The sequence below is a fragment of the Amphibalanus amphitrite genome, unplaced genomic scaffold (genome assembly GCF_019059575.1).
Source record: "Amphibalanus amphitrite isolate SeventyFive unplaced genomic scaffold, NRLGWU_Aamphi_draft 000205F_arrow, whole genome shotgun sequence".
Classification (NCBI taxonomy): Eukaryota; Metazoa; Arthropoda; class Thecostraca; order Balanomorpha; family Balanidae; genus Amphibalanus; species Amphibalanus amphitrite.
This window is the reverse complement of record NW_024881700.1, coordinates 83,439-102,832: the sequence shown is the minus strand read 5'-3', so window position 1 is coordinate 102,832 and position 19,394 is coordinate 83,439. Positions and strand designations below refer to the sequence as shown.

The 19,394-nt window shown below is 51.4% G+C and overlaps 2 protein-coding genes across 3 annotated transcripts in view; one reads left to right on the top strand and one right to left on the bottom strand.

Moving 5' to 3' along the window:
* Positions 1–13,847, top strand: part of LOC122385021 (ryanodine receptor-like) — an 84,765-nt gene extending 70,918 nt beyond the window's left edge. The window contains exons 66-75 of the mRNA XM_043372969.1: positions 418–537; positions 3,847–3,937; positions 5,776–5,957; positions 6,720–6,850; positions 7,319–7,474; positions 8,216–8,423; positions 9,456–9,587; positions 12,118–12,274; positions 12,587–12,752; positions 13,107–13,847. Of these exons, the coding sequence (XP_043228904.1) occupies positions 418–537; positions 3,847–3,937; positions 5,776–5,957; positions 6,720–6,850; positions 7,319–7,474; positions 8,216–8,423; positions 9,456–9,587; positions 12,118–12,274; positions 12,587–12,752; positions 13,107–13,272 (1,509 nt within the window). The 3' untranslated portion in view covers positions 13,273–13,847. The remainder of the gene's footprint in view (positions 1–417; positions 538–3,846; positions 3,938–5,775; positions 5,958–6,719; positions 6,851–7,318; positions 7,475–8,215; positions 8,424–9,455; positions 9,588–12,117; positions 12,275–12,586; positions 12,753–13,106) is intronic.
* The window catches only part of LOC122384989 (ubiquitin carboxyl-terminal hydrolase 2-like), a 28,578-nt gene continuing 23,015 nt past the window's right edge, over positions 13,832–19,394 (bottom strand). For both annotated transcript variants that reach the window (XM_043372879.1, XM_043372878.1), the window contains exons 4-11: positions 17,838–17,964; positions 17,308–17,452; positions 17,075–17,161; positions 16,664–16,762; positions 16,256–16,403; positions 15,504–15,697; positions 15,085–15,195; positions 13,832–14,691 (exon numbers count right to left, since the gene is read on the bottom strand). In XM_043372879.1, the coding sequence (XP_043228814.1) occupies positions 14,607–14,691; positions 15,085–15,195; positions 15,504–15,697; positions 16,256–16,403; positions 16,664–16,762; positions 17,075–17,161; positions 17,308–17,452; positions 17,838–17,964 (996 nt within the window). In that variant the 3' untranslated portion in view covers positions 13,832–14,606. The remainder of the gene's footprint in view (positions 14,692–15,084; positions 15,196–15,503; positions 15,698–16,255; positions 16,404–16,663; positions 16,763–17,074; positions 17,162–17,307; positions 17,453–17,837; positions 17,965–19,394) is intronic.

The following is a 19,394-nucleotide window of genomic DNA, read 5'->3' as shown; positions in this document are numbered from 1 at the left end:
CCGTCTGTCCCTCAAACGCCCCCTTCCGTCTGTCCTGTGCTGGCGTCGGTTTGCCTTTTCTGTCCCGTTCGCCGTGCCTTTCTTTGCCATCCGACAACGCCACCAAATGGTCTTTACCATTTGGTAGAGACCATTTCCCGATTCCTCAAATATGCCACCCACCTCGTTTATATCTGTGTCTGTGAGCCTGTCCCCCGTTCTCGCCTGTAATCCGTGTGCGTGCTTCTTTGCGATGGGTGGAATGAAGAAGTCAGTGTAGTCGATAACTGAAACGAGCATACCAAGTAGTGTCTTCTCATTCTCTGAGTGCTGACGTGATCAGGTTTTTGCCGTTGTTTACTTGTTTTGTGCGTTGTCGAATGAGCAATTTCGAGTCATTCAACAGCCATAACCTCTGTCGCGTATTCTGTTGGACAGGTTGACCTTAGCGAGTACGTTCACCGCGTGGTTAGCTTCCTGGCCCGCAACTTCTACAACCTCAAGTACATGGCGCTGGTGCTGGCGTTCTGCATCAACTTCATGCTGCTCTTCTACAAGGTGGGTGATGATATCTGCTCTGGGGTCAGAGGTGATGGTGCTTATGGGATGGTTAGTCGCTAACACCGCACATCAAATGCCCATAAACGTTAAACAAAACTATTAAATAAGCACTTAATTGCTTGCCAAACTTACGGTAGCGGACCTTGTGCAAAACTAAAACATTATGGCCATGTGTAAAATGAGACATATAAAACGATTACAATTAAATCATTTGATAAACCTTGCATTTCTTTAGCTCCATCACACGGCGACGTATTACATACGTAATGCATCAAAGATACTTGCATACGCAATACACACATCCATTCGTCAAATTATGCTTACTTCACATACACTACCAATTACCATACATTCATGCATAGACACCCGTATCATGCATGCATCGTAAGAATCTGTCAATAATCCACATCTCCATGGTGCCATGGGGTCAAGGGCATCTCCAGAGTGCCGATTTGTGACTGATAAGGTTAGCTGCCAGTCGTCTGGCTCGGGTCCATATTTGTGGCTCGGGCTAATGGTGCTCCTAACCCCAAAGGGACAGCCGGCCCGCGGCAGGGGCCACTGACGCATGGCAGCGCTCCCTGGTGGTAGCATAGCTTGAATGCCGGTCGCCGGGCTTCCATGCCTTGAGATCCCGAGCTGCCATGAGCCACCGGGCTCCTGGTAACGCCCCGGGGACGCTGACGTCAGACACTGGGACACTGACCACTAATGTCGTTCCTGAGGGACAGCCGGCTCGCGGCACCCTGACTTGAGGCCCGTGGCATTGACAGGGCTTCATAGCACCCCCCCCCCCCTTCATAGGGACAGCCGGTCCGTGGCAGAGACATCTGACGAGGGGGGGGGGGCTCATAGCTTCGCCTGCGGGACAGTCGGCATGTGGCAGGGACTCTGACGGTGCCTCATGACGGCGCCTGCCGGACAGCCGGCCCGTGGCAGGTGTCGCGGCCCGCTGTCATGGACTGCGCCCAGTACCGGTGGCCAGGGCCTCGGACACTCTCCGTCGATGGCCATTAATCTGAGCTTTGGCAGCCTGGCTCCGTTATTTCTCAACGGTGGGCTGTTTAGCATGCGCCGGCGGCGGGCGGCGGCGGCCGGCGCTGCAGTCGCCGATGTCCCCCCGGTGGTCGCTCCCCACGACCGCCGGCCACCGCTGCCTCCATGACGGATGACCCGGCGGCCGTTTTTGCCAGAAGGCGCCGCCGCCAGCACATGGTGACCTTCGTCTCCGCGAAACGCATCGCGAGCAACCATGGAAATGCCGGCCTCTTGGCAATTCATGAGCGTCGAGTGCCAGTGAAAGTGCCGGCCAGGCGTCCGCCGTCCGCCGTCTGCTGAGGTGCCAGCCTGACCCCGGCTGACCTGACTGACCCCGATGACCTGGCTGACCGGTGCTGTGACCACTGCGGTGCCGGGGGAGGGGCGCCCGCCCCCCGGCGCCGCCACGGCCCCGTTATTTTGACGCCGCCGGCCGGTGCGACGCGCACGCACGGCCGGCCGGCGTGTGCCGCAAGCCCTCGGGCGCCGCTAGCCCCGCCTCCAGCCGATGTAAGTACTGCTGTGCCCCCACTCCGCGACCGTTGGGGTTTCGGCTTCTCCCTCCCGCTGGACGACCAGCCCAGCGGCAAGTCCGGCTGGCGAATGCCATCAGGTTATTATAAATCTGCAGACGTTCTCTGCCATGATGGAACAACACGGGAGAGAGGGAGAAAGGACTACCGACGATGTCAATGGGAGAACAGAAAACATAGCGTGGCGGATAAGCATGCCATCATTGCGCGCTACGTGATCTCGGAGATGGGGCTGACCCACAAAGGCATCCTTTTAATGTGCTGTTTGAAATGAATGGAATGGATGCCGCTATTTTTCGATTCAATAAATATGTGAATCTAATCGAAGGCACTGTTTGAAATTGGCCGCCACGCTATTCACGAGTACCGGTGATTCACTCGGGAACCGACTCAAATTGTCGGCGACAGTTGAATGGAAGCACCATTCAGCGATGGCACAACGCGTTCAAAGTGCCGGACCTACCGCTCTTTTACTGCCTTACATCCAATTTGCGTGTAATTTACATGTCGGTTATGGTCCCCTTGGTGACGGGGGCGACGGTCCTACTGAATGCTTACGACACGATGTCGCTGAGCCATGTCTCAACAGCCGGTTTTGCCACGCGGCGGGTATCTGCGTCACCCCTCCCCTCCCCTCCTGTGCCCGTCCCCTGGCCGTGACCCTGACCCGTGTCACGTGGTGGCCGGGTGCGTCACGCCGTCCTCTCGGTGCCCATCTCAGCGCGCCGGCTGGATCCGTCTGAATTATGCTGATAGCTGTCGCGAAGCGGCCATTGCTCGCATCTCGCCGGTCGGGAGGCGGCATTGTCGGCGACCTTTAGAGGCGACCTATCGGAATGTCCGATTGCCTGTGGTGATGGCCGGCCGGCACGACGTGCCGTGATGTATAGCTGAGAGTCATGGGAGCTGCGGCGTCCCCTGGCCCTGCCGCCGCCGCGCCGCGTGTCAAGGGCGCTGAACCACCCACTGAGTGTGTGTCAGCGGCGGCCTGTCGAACCAACTCCAGTGGCTGGGTCATCTGGCGGAGAACGCACCTGTTCCGAGCCGGTTCATCTTCAGCAAGTCACCGTGCCAAGTGCAGAAGTGGTCAGGATCTGACACTGAAATGCCGCCAATACAAACGAGACACTTTCGTCTCCTCTTGCAACGTTTGCGACACGGGGTTACATCTGAAGTGACTCAATTTGCATAGCGTAGGCCATTAACAACCTTGTCGCGAATTGTTGTGTCCGTGCAGTATATCAGGTGATAACAGCGGGACATAGTGTTGGGGACAGCACAATACGTGGCCTCCTTTCCCAACTCACCTCTATTAGTGTTGCTCTTGCTGTGCCTACCTACAAAGTCTGCATTTATTTCTATACCGTATGACGTTATTAGGTAAGCATCAGCAATGTTATTAAACTTCCCACTTTCATACGATTAGATAAGTTTTACCTATCTTTTGTGGGCCACGGAACACTCTATCTTTTGGGCTAATTTTTTTTTTAGCTTCTTTGAGCTATATTGAGCTACATCAGAACCTTCATTCTGAGCTACCGTCCCCTTCTTATCCTTTCATACCACCTTGAGGGTATCAGCGCTGTGAACAGACTGGAGCTGATGTCTGTGTGTTTGACATTTGTTCCAGGCGAGTGCTCGGCTAGAGGACACTCCCCGCATTATGATCATCCACTCCGCTTGGGATATTAGTGGATGCCGGCACTGATTTCTGTGTGTTTGGCGTTTGTTCCAGGCGAGTGCCCTGCTGGAGGACGGAGACGATGATGAAGAATCGGCGGCGGACCTGGCTGATCAGATATCAGGCAGTGGATCGGGATCGGGCGGTACGTGCTCACTGATAGACCTAATCACAGAGACATCATCTGTCCACTAAAGCTACTGCAGCAGCTGCCATGATAGATACGGCAACTGACCTACGTGCACGGATAGCTCTGTCAAGCTGCTCTATCCCTGAGAGGGCTTAACCCGCGCCCTGATGGGGGGGGCCATTTTGGCCCCCCCTGTGGTTTTTCTTTAATAACGAAAAAACGGCGGCGCGCAGCGCCGCCAAATTTTGGGTACCTTACCGGACATCAATTTGACACCTTCACACAAAATTTCAAGTCACAGGTCACCTCAGGTCAGGAGTTATTGAGGTCAAACTGAGGTCATGTTCGAGTAAAAATGAGCAAAAAACATGACATCTTGAAACGCTCACCAATTCTACAGTTCACAAGCAATTTTAAAGTTCTTTATGTGGTTGTGTAGAGAAAAAAACGGCGCTACAAAACTGCTATCTCGGATTTTTGAAATTTTTGGATTTTGACCCCCAAAAATCAAAAAAATTGATTTTTTTAGAAAAACTCTAAAAATTTCCAAAAAATTTTCGAATTTCGAAAAAACCGGAATATATGTGATAGTCCCTGCGCTCTTCGATATACATACCAAATTTTAGATCGATATCTCTTTTTTTGGCCAAGTTATAGCGAAAAAACTGTTAAAAATTGATGACGTCAAATTTTTGAACTCGATTTTTAGCAATTCTTGACCTAGTAGCGCAAAACGGAGACCACCATTGAACTCCCCGTGACGAGCTGCATCGAATCGATACCCATTTTATGCAAAAATATCAACTTTGAAATTTGACCTAATTTGACCTGACCTTGACCTGACCTTGACCTGACCTTGACCAAAACATGACCTAAGCTGGCCCTAAAGTCTGTCTGACCCACATAATCGCATTTGTCATGTAAAATGGACCATAAAACATGTATCACACGACACTTTCATATTGTGACCCCCCAGTGACCTGACCTCTGTGACCTGACCTGGTATCAGTGACCTCAAATAGCAAAATATGTGTTTGAAGAACATTTCCCCATCGATGATTTTCAATGAAATGCATTTTACACGATTTTACAACGCATTTCTTGAAATGCCTGTAAACGGTGAAAATTCGACCTTTGACCTGACCTGTGACGTCATCGGTTTGACCGAGGTCAATGAAATTGGGTCACAAGGTAGTTCCCTGTTGGGGCTATCCAACACCGTTTACCGCTTGTCGCTATGTTGCGTGGTTCTCGAGATCTGAGGGGGGGCCAAAATGGCCCCCCCCCCCATCAGACCGCGTTGCTCGGCAGACCCCATCTGGGCGCGGGTTAAGCGTGCATCATGATAGGAGAATAATGGTCGAGATCGGACGTATCAGCGTGTTCCATCCAAACCAGACATGGTACGGAGTTTGATAAAACAATCAATATAAAGTCGATCTACGATTTTAAGCAATAACTCACCGGTAGGATCAAAGATCAATCGAGCAGCATAGACGGGTTCATCTCAACATGGCTCTAAACCACTCACTACAAAACACTCCCCTCCAATCTCACCGATCATCGCGTCTTCCAGACCTGTCTTCTGTCCGTGCACTTGTCAATCTGCCCACACATTTGTCATTCTGTCTACACCCCTGTCTATTATGTCGTACGACCACCACAACTCTCTTTGTCACCCCACTCAGTGACAAATGACTGAATGTCACCCAACGCCTGATACGGTGCGCGGGATGCCGCCCCCGGCTGTGGTGGCTTTGGAGTGCCGTGTGTGTCGACGCACCCTAAGTATTGTAACCGCCGTGTGTGTTGTGAGTACTGAGTAAGTTCTGACTGTCTTCCCTGGCCTGCAGAACTGGACATAACGGGCTCTGGAGACGGTGCGGACGGTGGAGGCGACGACGACGATGAAGACGGGCCCGAATGGATCCACGTGGACGACAAGTACTTTTTCCTGGAGCACGTGGTTCGCCTCATGTCTATCATTCACAGTATCGTCTCGCTCTTCATGCTGGTTGCCTATTATCATCTCAAGGTGAGCTTTCTTCGATACAGGCAAAAACAACAAACTCGAGCAAAGCCAGAACACTTTTGTAATGGATATTGAAAGACACTCAGGCTGATATGAGATGCAGTCATGCTTGAGATGTGCCCAAGTATACGGAGCTGACTGGAGCTGCCTCACATTTTTCTGTAATCGTACTTCGGTAGCTGCACTATTCTGATCATGTGCGACCGTAAGGAAAGCTACATAAATAACTACGAAGCAAGGTCAAGGCTACTGATGGTTGTTGGACAGTTGGGTTATCTTTCTGTTGTGACCGGCCCACTGGCTCGGTGCTCGATGGATGGCTGAACCGACAGCTGGCACACGGATGGACTCGGTAGTAAATAATAGCATTGGTGCGTGTAATTCACGATTTGGTAACTGTACGACTCCATCAATCAAACTCGCTACTACGGTACACGAGAGATGACTGTAGATGAGCTAAGATAGGTAGGATGCTGGTCAGTTGGATGTATTTACCCGTTGGTTGCAAGGGCAGAGCATTTCTTATCGAACCAACTGAACTTGAAGCCATGGCCCAGCTAACTTTACCGTCCCGGCCCGGCTAAACTTACGATCTTGACCTGACCAGCCTTATAGCTGTACGTACAGATCCTGTTACCCTTACTGCCTTGCAACTTCGACACTGATGACCCTCAACAGTAATCCGGCTAACCTTACAGTCCTGGCAACCATCCCTTACAGTCTTTATTCCCAATCAGCCCCTGATGACCACGACTCCGTCCACAGGTGCCTCTGGGTATCTTCAAACGTGAGAAGGAGGTGTGCCGTAAGCTGGAGTTCGACGGACTGTACCTAGCCTCTCAGCCTGAAGATGACGACCTGATGGCACACTGGGATAAACTGGTCATATCGGCAAAGTAAGTCGCACCACCGCCACCTTTGGTAGGCCCAGGAGGAGAGTTGACGTGTATCTATTGGTATAGGCTGAAAGGCTGACACTTTGACGGCCTGCGCTGCACAAAGCCCAGCTGCTCTGTCTTATTGGGGATGGATATCAATATCGTATGATATCCTTGGCGCCACCCAGTTTTGACTTTGATCGAGGGAATGCAGGAAATGTAAATGGAAATGCCATCATGTTTTGACAGTGGTCAAGGTGTTGCTCAAATAAAATATTGAATGCTGTTTATAAACTTGCTTGTTCACTGTATTCTTTATTGATCGGCCCATCTGTGGCGTTGGGTGGTCCATCTAACATCCCAATGGCCCTCCGCGGTGGGTCCATGGTCGGTGAGGTCATGTTCCTACCGGTCAGTGTTCTGTGACCTTTGATGACTTGTTCACTGAGCAGAGAGTGACCCTTGTGCCTTTACCGTTCATTCTAGGATGTTCCCGGCCAACTACTGGGACAAGTTTGTCAAGAAGCGCGTCCGCCAAAAGTACAGCGACTCGTACGATTTTGACCAGATCAGCAACCTGCTCGGCATGGAGAAATCGGTGACCATGTCGCAGCAGTCGACCGGCAGCGGCTTCTTCCACTTGTGAGTATCTCCCGTCGTGAGAACGAAGGACAACTTACGTCCAGTTGTGAGTTGCGCTTCTCAAAAGCTGGCGAGATGGGTCCTTAGGGGCACTTTTGCCGCCCGAAAAAGGACACAGATGCCTACATTTCTTATCTTGTCAATCTGCGTCAAAATGCTAATTGACAGGAAAATGCCGATGACCAGTGCCTAGTTCGAGTTACGTTCGGAAAGAATCGTAACTGTGATTATATCTCTTTTGAATTAACTCAAATATCTTACAATTTTGGATAATTGGCATCAATTTCATGCCATGTATGGAAGCAAACACACATTGCGTTTTGTAAATATCAATAAGTTTCCTGCTTAGCCGCTGTTATCAGTTGCAAATCCACTGCACCATTGTTTTTAACCGTTATCGTCATCCCGTTAGCTATACGCCGGTGTCTACCATGTTGTCCCGCTCGCTCGCAGCGAACCGTGTTACCACCTTTTTCGGGCCGTCCGGCGCACTTTCTTGTTGGTATTATGGAGATGTCTCTGTTGGACTGTCTGTTCGCATGTCAGCGGTGACAGTGACGGCGACGGCGAATAGGAATTAGAAGCATCACCAGCAGGAGTCCCGCCGGTTTTAGAGTCCTCTGAGCCGCCGGCTGGCTATGACCCTGACCGGACGGAAGTTATGTGAGTTCCTTATGCGGCGGTGTGGGGCTAATGACGGGACCTCGGGGTGTGACTGATGTTCTCGGCCGCTCTCCGCAGCATCACGTCCATCGACTGGCGGTACCAGCTGTGGAAGATCGGCGTCACGTTCACCGACAACGCGTTCCTGTACTCGTTGTGGTACTTTGTCTTCTCCATCTTGGGCAACTACAACTACTTCTTCTTCGCGGCCCACCTGCTGGACGTGGCCGTGGCCGTGCCGTCACTGAAGACGATCCTGCAGTCGGTCACTCACAACGGAAAACAGGTATGGAACAATCACTGTGGGGGCTGGTGCATTGTGGGAATATTTCAGCTTACGAGAACTGATGATGGATAGGTACGAAACGGTCGCTTGTGATATGTCAAATGCCCGTACGAGCATTAGGCTACGATTTTTATTACTAATTTTCATTCAATCACCAGCCTCAAAATCGCGTTGCCCTTTGTAAGTGCTCACGGCGGATACCGAACAGGTATTGAGCGCGAACGATATTCACGCCTTGATGATGGAAATGACGATGGCTTGGGTCGTGGGACGCACAATATTCGATATAGCGATCATCGGCGATGGCTATACGTGGATTACGGTCAACGGATCGCCAATCGGTAAATAGTCGGCACTGATGTGGCCGCTCACTAGACGCAGACCGACACGGGACAGATCAATTCATAATGATTTACTGGCTGTGTTGTCTTCCGATAAATCATTTCGCCAGATTGTTCATAGACATCAACAACGTATAGACCGATAAATTGAATTGACCTTATCTCAAGTTATGCAGCTCGGAACTGTCAACCCTTGTAGACAAACCTATCAACTGTTTTCCCCGCACTGGCCTATGATAAACGTAGTGGCTGGATTTATGTTTCCGCCGTTTGTAGGTCAAGCTATCGGTCACACGCATCATAAATTGTGTGGATTTGCGTCATCTTCTTCCCAGGTGGTGGTCTCAGCCACCGTTCCGCTGGCTGCACAACATGTTTACCTCCTGGAATACGTGTTCTTTGTCGGAACTATCCGCTTAGCCCCCCGCGCTTATCGTTTGCAAACTTCGGGGTGTCTGTCATTTGTCGTCTGTGTATGTGTGTCTGTGTGTGGTTGAATGGCTGTGCGTATGGCTGACTGGTTGGCTATGTGTATTGTGTTTACGTGTCCATTCCTATCTGCCTGTTTAATGTGTTGGGTATCTATGATCTTATCATGCCTGAGTCTGTATCCCGTCGCCTTATCACCGTTGCTCCCCACGTACACCCACGGTCGCTGACCCGTCTGCTGACGTGTCGTCTCGTCTCACAGCTCTGCCTTACGCTGCTTCTGCTGACCATCGTCGTCTACATCTACACCGTGATCGCCTTCAACTTCTTCCGCAAGTTCTACGTACAGGCCGAGGACGACAACGTCGACCAAAAGTGCCACGACATGTTTACAGTAAGCGGGCTACGCCTGTCAGCACGTTTTTTTTTGTGCCGGACTAGTCTTGGTCCGAGCATCAATTTCTGATACCCGCGGGAATCATCGATCCTGTATATCTCTCGATCTTGCCTATCAGTTTCAACTATGCAAGGCTTTGAAGATGCATCCTACTTCCAGAAACGATTAATAGTGTTGTTGTTCGTGTTTTTAGTGGTTGCTGCTTCTTTTCATAGTCTGATCTGTCTCGTTTCCCTACACTGTTCAATGACGTTTAGCTGAAATGAAACACAAATCCATATGGATTATTTTCCGGATGGCGGCGACTCGTATGAATCACAACCTTTCAACGTCACTTTTTCAGTTGAATTCTTCAGTAAGACATGTCAATTGGCATGTCCTGTTGTGTTCGATGCCGCTTGCCTTTCACATACAACTAGAATCGTATTGCTGAGTATTCTGTTATTTCAATCACCACTACTACGTCTGTATCCGATGTTTTTGGCACTACTATGTATTTCAGACCCCATGAGACCCTGTTTTTCGGCGATAATTTCTTCAATTTTTGTTCAATTAGCTTGAAATTTTGGCAGACGATGTTTCAGCTCAAGCGCCAATTTTTGTCAATATGGTCTCTTAACAAAATATCAAAATTTAGAGCACTTGTCGTTGCCTCGTAATGTTAAAATCGGCTCCGTAAATCCGTCAGTGGAGTAGAGGCTATCCGTACGTAGGCGTGACGTCACAAACACGTGACCATTAAGCTCCGCCCTCCCGGCGGTGACCTTGGCCGGTCAGTCGGCTGCGTGGAGCGGGCGGGGCAGTAGCTGTCGCACCGGGGCGGCTCGCATGGAACGTAGCTGCCGTGCAGTTGTCGTGGCAGCCGTAACTTCATCGAATGAGCTAAAAAGCGCATAAGTAACGGACTAGCTGAAGCCCTCGACTTTGTATTTATTACAAATGTGCGTACACCTTGTTCAGTCACAAAAAATATCGTTTTCCACACAAGATTCGGGGCTTGTGAAAAAAACGCACATAAAAGACGCTGTTGATTTCAAATGCTTGCGTAAAATTATGTATCGCGTCAGTATACGTCCAAATTGCAAAATAGAATCACGATTAATAGGATGCAGTTTATGTGTTTGAAAATGAAATTTGATTGGGAATGTATGCCGGCGTGATCGATTTATATCATCCCGGTGCAGCATAAGCATTGAACACCTTCAGGACTAATCCATTTTATCATTGACTTAGGTTGAGGAGGTCGCCGGACTAACTAGTTTACCCCCCCCCCCCCCAGATCTTGTGTGTTGAAATGCAAACATGAAAAGCAAAAGCCTAGAGATAGTTACCTCACCATTGAGGACATACCTACTGTTACATAAGTTTTACAAAAAAGATACCTACGTGTTTCTTGATGATCGTTCTCGTGTAGTGCACAACAACCGCCTGCCACATTCCATTTCTTTCGGTGCACGTTAACAATATAACACACACATGACATTCTACCATACGACACATTCGCTTCTGCCCCACCCGGCGCCCCGCACCGCTTCACGAATCACGAATACGGTCGTCTCGCTGGAGCGATGCCCCAGGCAATCGGCCGTGCCCGAGACTCTTCATCCTACTTTGTTGCATTCTGCGCCTTCCTCAGAAACATTTATTGACGCTGCCAAATATATCAATATTTTTGGGTCATGCAGAGGCTTACACATGATCTTATAGGCAATCGGGTAGTGACCTGACCCAACCTGACGATGAGATAGGTGCAACTCCGGCTTAAATAAATGTTCAGAGTCCAAGAGTTCATCTATCTTTCCTTCTACGGCCGGTTTCGTTCCAATAGATCCTACCTTTATTCTGATCATTCTGAATATTCTCAGCTGGTTCGACGTTTAAATACCAAAATAAGGAAAAGAGGACATCAAATGCCCTCGAACGGATAATTTTTTGGCTTTCGTCCCGAAACAACTTTGCCAGCTTCACTTGTCTTCAGTATGTGGTCCCGCTGCGACCTCTCCGCGGTGCTGACACCGACTGAAGCGGCATAGTTAGACCCATCGCGGTCACGGCCAGTGGGCGGAGTCAAGTTGAGCACGGCGTAACGTGATTGGCCGGCGCTCCTATCCAATCCGGTGCGGTAGCGAGCGAGCCTCTATCCGGGTGCAAAAACTGATTAACATTACGAGCCAACGACAAGTGCTCTAAATTTTGATATTTTGTTAAAAGACCATATTGACGAAAATTGGCGCTTGAGCTGAAACATCGTCTGCCAAAATTTCAAGTTAATTGGACAAAAATTGAAGAAATTATCGCCGAAAAACAGGGTCTCATGGGGTCTGAAATGCATAGTAGATGTGATTATCTGCAATGTGTAGAGACGACTTCTTTATTTCTGTCGCAATGCATGGGTCTCTTAATCCATTTCTGCCTCCCCAGCACGCATCAGGAATGTGTGAGCTTCATTCACATGTTTACTCCCTTTTCTTCAGTGTAGTACGTTTTAGATGTTGACCTGCTGACCCCCCCCCCCTCCCGCCGGCAGTGTTTCGTGTTCCATCTGTACCAGGGCGTGCGCGCCGGTGGTGGTATCGGAGACGTCATCGACCCGCCGGATGGCGACCTCAACGAGGTGTACCGCATCCTGTTCGACATCTCGTTCTTCTTCTTCGTCATCGTCATCCTGCTGGCCATCATCCAGGGTACGCGCGACAAAAAAGATGGTTTAGGGAGTAGGGACCGTTCTTGACGATCGTGTCATGTTTGGGCGTGTCATTTATAATGGAATAGACTTTGTTTATCTATCTTTTTTCAAACGTTCTTTGCCGAATAATGAATGGTTGTTGTTATTTAAAATTCGCATATATTGTGTGGTAACGTTTTTTTTCTATTGTATCAGTTGTGGGATTCATTCCTCTCATGCTTCGCTTCCAGGGGCAAATCTCTTCAAGGCTTACGACTCAACCTCGGCGTAGTTATCGCCCACCTAACCCGTCTGTCTGGTCGCGCTGCAGGTCTGATCATTGACGCGTTCGGCGAGCTCCGTGACCAGCTGGAGTCGGTGAAGGAGGACATGGAGTCCAACTGCTTCATCTGCGGCATCGGCAAGGACTACTTCGACAACGTGCCGCACGGCTTCGAGACGCACGTGCAAAAGGAGCACAACCTGGCCAACTACATGTGAGATCATCGTCGGGCAGTCTGTGCAATGCAGCACAACATTATTGTTGTGTCCATTGCAAGATACACGTGATAACAAATACCAAGTAGATTTTATTGTCTTGAGACATGGATCATCGATTTACGTTGCTGGTACGGAGGTTGAATGTTTCGTGAGCCAGAAAAACAACAGCTGTTCAATGTATGAGGTTATGTCGTGATGTCCATTCCATAGTCAAAATAGGTCTTTAGGTTACTCGAACTTCAGGAGGTGGGGAGTATGAACGTACCTATGATCACCAAGTAATACTGGATGCTCTTACCCGATCCCCTCTCACCTCACCTTCTCACTTCTCTTTCACCTCTTTCCCACAGGTTCTTCCTGATGCACTTGATCAACAAGGACGAGACCGAGTACACGGGTCAGGAGACCTACGTGTGGACGCTCTACCAGCAGCGCTCCTGGGACTTCTTCCCCGTCGGAGACTGCTTCCGCAAGCAGTATGAAGACGAACTGACGGGCGGCGGCGGCGGCAGCTAGGCGGTCCCATCAAGAGCAATGAAACTTTATACAGCGGTAGTTATCGAAGTTTTGATGACAGTTTTCAAAGATAGTTTTCCACTGATAGTTTTACGCTGATCCTGACTTTATTCTCCGTGACAGAAGAATACTTTCAGTTAACAGTGTCAGTTATTGGACAATGGACAGGGACACCCTGTGAAGGTGTCTGGGCCAGTAGCGTGCCTTTGCCACTGGAGCTGGTGTCTTGCTCCGCCGCCCTGTGTCTGAGCTGTAGCGGGGACGAGTTGTCCCTGCACCGCTCCGGGTGTGTCTCGGGTCCGCTGGAAGGGCCGACACGCCTCTCTACCCCCGTCTTTTCCGTGTGTGACCCGGTGATCGGTTTAAGCGCCGCTGGGGGGCGCCACTCGAGCTTCTCTGCTCTGATAACTGCGCCCGCCCCGTCCATTTGTGATACCCCTAGTCATATCTGAATACCAACGCTCTCTTCTGTCCTCCAGGCCAGTGGGTTGGCCGGAGCGTTTCGTTTCGAGTTTTTAACGATCGAATCCTGTAATCTGGTTGAATATACACGACAATACAGTAGAAACACGACGGTTATATATTTTGCACTCGGTGTGAAGCCACTAATATAGTGTTCACCACACGGACATGCACACGATTCTCGCACGCGGTCTGCACTACAAATGTCGACTAGATCACGGGAGGGGCTCCGCCCCGGTCCCGCAGGCTCCGCCGAGGGGTCCGCTCGCCGACCAGACAGCAGGCGGGCGGACGCCAGGGGACCAGCAGCGACTGGGGAGCCATCTGGGGGTGATAAACACAACCACTGCCGTCCCTCGCACTTGGGACAGTCCTCGGCACCTGGCGGCCGCGGTTCGAACCACTGGTGACCAAAACGCTCCCAGGGGGCGCGGGACGAGCTCATACGACACTGGCGCCACACAGCGGTGCCAGTAAAACTACCTACTGGGCGGCGGCCGCAGTTCACCGCCAATCGACACAGCGGCTACCGACACCCGCCGCACTCACTCTTATCACTGTGAATACACGCTCATAACACCGGCGGCACTAGTCCCATCCACTCCGCCACCGGCAAGAGGTAACATCGCGTCGCCTCCAACCTCGTCATCCCACAGTCCACCCATCGACGAGGACTGACGATCATCGACGACCTCCCACCCACTCCGCCACCATCGTATCGGCATCGACGGCCCACACACAACCGTCGACGGCCCACACACTCGACCGTCGACGCACGCGCACCGTCCGCCGCGCCGCCCCTGACTGAAAGACGCACAGTTCGAGCCGACACTGCGAGGGAGGGCGCGGCGGGAGAGGCACCGGTCGGCCGGTTAGAGGCCCGGAGAGCCGGCCAGCTCGAAGAACAGCACGTAAGCCTCCTTGCTGACCACTGAGCGCATCGAGGTGGTGCGGATCCTGCGCAGAAGGGAGATCGGTCAACAATGAGGTGTAGCTTTCGGTGCAATAGTCCGTCGTAGAAAGAATCTAGTCAAACAGAGCGCCTTAGATTTTGCCCAGCTTATCGTAAATCCCGACTGACGATCGTGCTTACCATAGCAAAATGCACACAGAAGCAAAACTTTTTGATGCCTTGAAGCTCAAACAGTATAGCATGAAGACTAACCAGCTTATCACGCCGTACAAAATAGGGACAAAAAATTTGCCAGCACTGTGACAAATTCAACATGTTTTGGTTTGTTCAACAAATTGTATGCCCTAATAGCTTCTGCTGTAAAACAAAACGGTGCTTGTCTCTCTGGAGCGGCATTGCACCGTACTGGTACTTCAGTGGCACTGAACGGTACTGACCTGCTGTCGTTGTACTCGTGCCACTCGGACGAGTACGGGTGGCGGCAGTAGGCCGTGTAGTGGCCTGAGTACAGCGTACCAGAGTGGTTGGCCACCCCGTACAGGCTGTACCTGAACAGGACAAACAGATAGACCGTCAGTGTGGATGTAAGAGAGGGCGAGATCGCTAAATCATGAAGGCGCTTCGAGACTCGAAGCATACTAATTCTATGAGAGCAACACAGGACTGACATCTTGACAAAATTTAGCTTGGTTTAGTTACCGATTCATGGAAAAACGTTCGAAGAAATGTCATCAGTCATGGATAAATCACTTCGAAATGCAGAAAATCTTCGATGAAAAAACGTCATAAATAAAAGCACCCATGTAACAACATCACCACAGCTGCGTCCGCAGCCTGCTGATCTACAGATACGTACTTGCAGGAGCCCTGCCCCTCCGAGTAGGCGGACAGGTCCAGGCCGCAGAGCGGAAAGTCGACCACGCTGTTCAGTTTGCCTCGGTACCGCTCCTGGGGTGAGAATCGCTTCAGATGCACCACAAGGATGCGTGGGAACTTCTGAATGGCGAAACTCTTGGTGCACTTCTGCCGCTTCTGACATTTGGCGCAAGTCTGAAACGAAAACGGTGACGTCAACCATCGATTGTGCTAGACTATCGTGGCGATATCACATCTTGGATTGCATAAGCGTGAATACAATGTAACGAGGGACGTTCTCGTCCGAGTAAACATGCTTTGCACACCAGCGATTCCACAACGCACTGATGCATCAGAAAGTGGGCCGAACATATAGGTCAGTGGATCTTTTACTCATTGAGCCAGTGACATTGATTCTCTCAGCTGGGGTGTTTGAGGCATATGTGGGTGTTGGGAGCTATTATATGATTCCGTTACATGTGGTTCCCGCATTAGACCTCCGACCAGAGATGAAATAATACTGGATTGGTGGATAAGCAGTTTTTGGCGACATTGAGCTCAGGCTTGCCATCTAGCTTACCACTACCTAACGATAATTCTCGCGCTAGATGGCAAGTCTGATACCAATGTCGCGAATACCTGTCTTAATTTTCACGAAACAACAATCCACTATTATCTCATCCATGATCCGACCATCCCCTGACCCCTACGAGGGACAGGGGTCCTGCCAGCACCCCTCCCTGGTGCACTGACCGGTTTCTCGTCGCCGTCCAGCACCTCTTCCTTGGTGAAGAGGTCGAAGCAGGCCTGCAGGCGCACCTGGCCCGTCTTGGCCGGGATCGGCAGACTCAGGTCCCAGAACGGGTCGAAGGTGACGGACGCGTGGCCACATACGGTACACCTAACGGAAAAGCGGGCGGGTTAGCAGTGAAAGAGGGGTATGGGTGGGAGCGTCGGACGACTAAATACCAAATGCACAGCGTATACCATAAAGTGGCATCAGTTCGGCAATCGATACTTTTCGATAGTTCGATAGTTCGGCAATCAATCTTCACTCATCAAACGTTTGGTTGACTGCCTTATAATTGCCATATGTAAACAAGCGTAAAACTAAGCTACATATCACATATCGTGCTACCCTTCCTGTTGACAGTTACGTACCGAAGAGTGGATTTGAGCTGTCCGACGAACAGGTCGACGAATTTGGAGTTGTCGAACCTCATGAACCGTTTCCAGGACTCCATCGCCTTCTGACTGTCACTGCGGGCCAAATGTTCATCTGTTATCAAGAGGTCACGGCTCGGAAGCGAATCTTCGCAATCTCAAATGAATAACAGTTTGCTATCCGTATTTATAACAGGGCATTTATAACACACATGTTTATCGCCGCAATCTTGAGACGAGCCGAAAGGACCTGAGCATGGGCGAATATGCACTGATGCACACGCTCCATTCGCACATAATTGATCAACGCCCACAAAGGTGCCATCAAACCACTACATTCCACGGTAAGCTAGATAACTTTATTCCTTGACGCTAGCAAGGGTGGCCTGTACAGTGTATGTACGGTACCTGAGGTTGTCGTCGATATCCTCCGTGATGGGCCTCGGCCGAGACGTGACACGGTTGACGTCCTCGTGCAGCCCCTCTAGAAGGTACCTGAAAGACATAAACACATACGTTGATGCTGTTAAGGCTGAAAACATAGCTGAAATTCGACTGCGACTATATCAGTGACATTGAAGATGTACCCGACGTCTTGCTGTTGATCGTAGGACACTCATCCCAGACGACCCGGCACTCACCTTAAGAACTCCTGGGCGTCCTGCTGCTGGTAGCCCATGAAGCGCGGCGCGAACCGCTGGATCTGCGACTTGAACGGCGCCGTGGTCACCACCCTGTCCGTCTCGTCCGACTTCTTCCACAGGTCCTGCATCAGGTCGGCGAACGCTGCAGGCCGGGAGAAGGGTTAGAGGGTTAGCTGGTTGACGAGCATGCATTAAGATGAGCACAATGTAAGGATTCACGACATTCCAGTGTTCACCGAGCGCAATGTCCGGTGATAACCCTATCCTGTTGCGACAATCCCATTGGACTAATGACAATACACCGCAGAGCAGACAGCTACTGATATGGTCTCCGAGACTGCCAGATAAAATAAGTTCCTCATCCCAAAAGCTGATCCCCTAAGAAGCCTCATCATTCATCTGATATCAGGCTTCCCCCGGAAGGCATAACCCGAGATAGTAAGCTTGCTGGCGATTCCCCTTTGATGCACCGTAATCGCTCCATCCGAGGACTGCCAACATCTTCTACCGCTCTATGAGACACCTACCCTGGATGAGCGCGCCCTTCATGCTGGAGGTGGTGGTGTTGACTTCGGAGGCGAACCCGTCTCGCAGGATGTAGTCGTGCAGAGCGCGGGTGTTGCTCAGGCACTGCAGCACCGAGTTCATAAAACACTGCCGGGACAGAAGTGAGCGGAAAGTTAGACGATAGATTTACACACAACAGCAACATAGTAGCGTATGAGATGGGATGTTATTGTACTGGATAGGATATCATCGCTTTGACGTGAGGACGTAATGGATCTGATATTGCCACAATGTCGATTTGATGTGATGATGTGAGCGGAGTTCAGTGTCGACCTTGACTGCTGTTTAAATCCAGTTTGAAGCGGTCACGGCACGGCTGTTTTTAACCTCGCACGGCGCACGCACAGGCCATCAATAGCGGTTAGTGCGTGCGTGGGTAGTTGTTCAGTGGGGGCAATACCGTCGAGCGTAGGAGCGGTAGCAGGGAGGAAGGGAAGGAAGGGTCGTAACTCGTAACAGCAGAGAGGAGCGGAAAAGAGACGTGGGCCGTAACACAGGCCGCTAACACTGGCGTCCGATGCGAAGATTGTCTGACGCTCCGCATTTACAAGTTTCTCGCAACCACAGATATCATTTATTTCTGTCCCACACCGCGCGGCTCTCGCACCTATTCAGTGAGGCATGCGGCACCCCGCCTGCGGCCTCCACACTGTATATACGCACAGTAGGGGTCTGTTCCGCTCCCATCTAAACAGCCGAGTGCCTGCTACAGGCAGACTTCCGCCAGAGCTGGCCGTGTGCCATGGCCTCGCCGCCACCGGTTCGGTTTCATACGCAGTGCCTACCTGTGAAGTATATGGCCATCGATACCGGTCGAGAGAGAGGGGTGGAAGAGGGGAAGGAAGAGGGAGAGGGAGGGGCAACTGCGTGCGACCGAGCCGCGCGTGACCTTCGCGTGGTGCAGCGCCGGGCGGGGGCGGCGCATCCATAACACAGCGCGCGTACCGCGGGCGGCGGGCGGCAGCACAAGGACACGCCAATGTCAGCCCAGTCAGCCACCACTGCCGGATGTCACGTGACGCACACTGACGGGGCCGGCAGACATCACGTGACACACTGACTGGAGCGCAGTGCGGCTCGCGTGTCTAGCGGCGGCGTAGTGTAACGATCGGGAGGGAGCCCGGGGCGGCAGGTAGTCTGATGGAGGCACGCCCATCGCTGACCCACTCCCGGGTCGGCTCCTGATTTTTCGCGACTGACTGGTTTCAGCGCAGCCCCAGTCAGCCTCGTCCCCACCCACAGCCGGATTGATGGGCTGCGAGGCTGATGAGCATTTGATGAGCAGCCCATTCAGCAGCCCAGTTTGATACCTTTCTCTGCCGCCGCACCGGCTGGCGATGGAGCATCTCTGGCTCACCGCACGGGTTGCTCACGCATCAACACACACCAGTGTTTACAGCCCGCTCAAAGGCGGAAGTCTGATCTATCACAGGTGGCGCTGCGATAGCTCCGACCAGCCATGGGGAGGGAGGAAGGATGATCACTGGGAAAATCCGACGGGGATGCGGGCTCCAGCG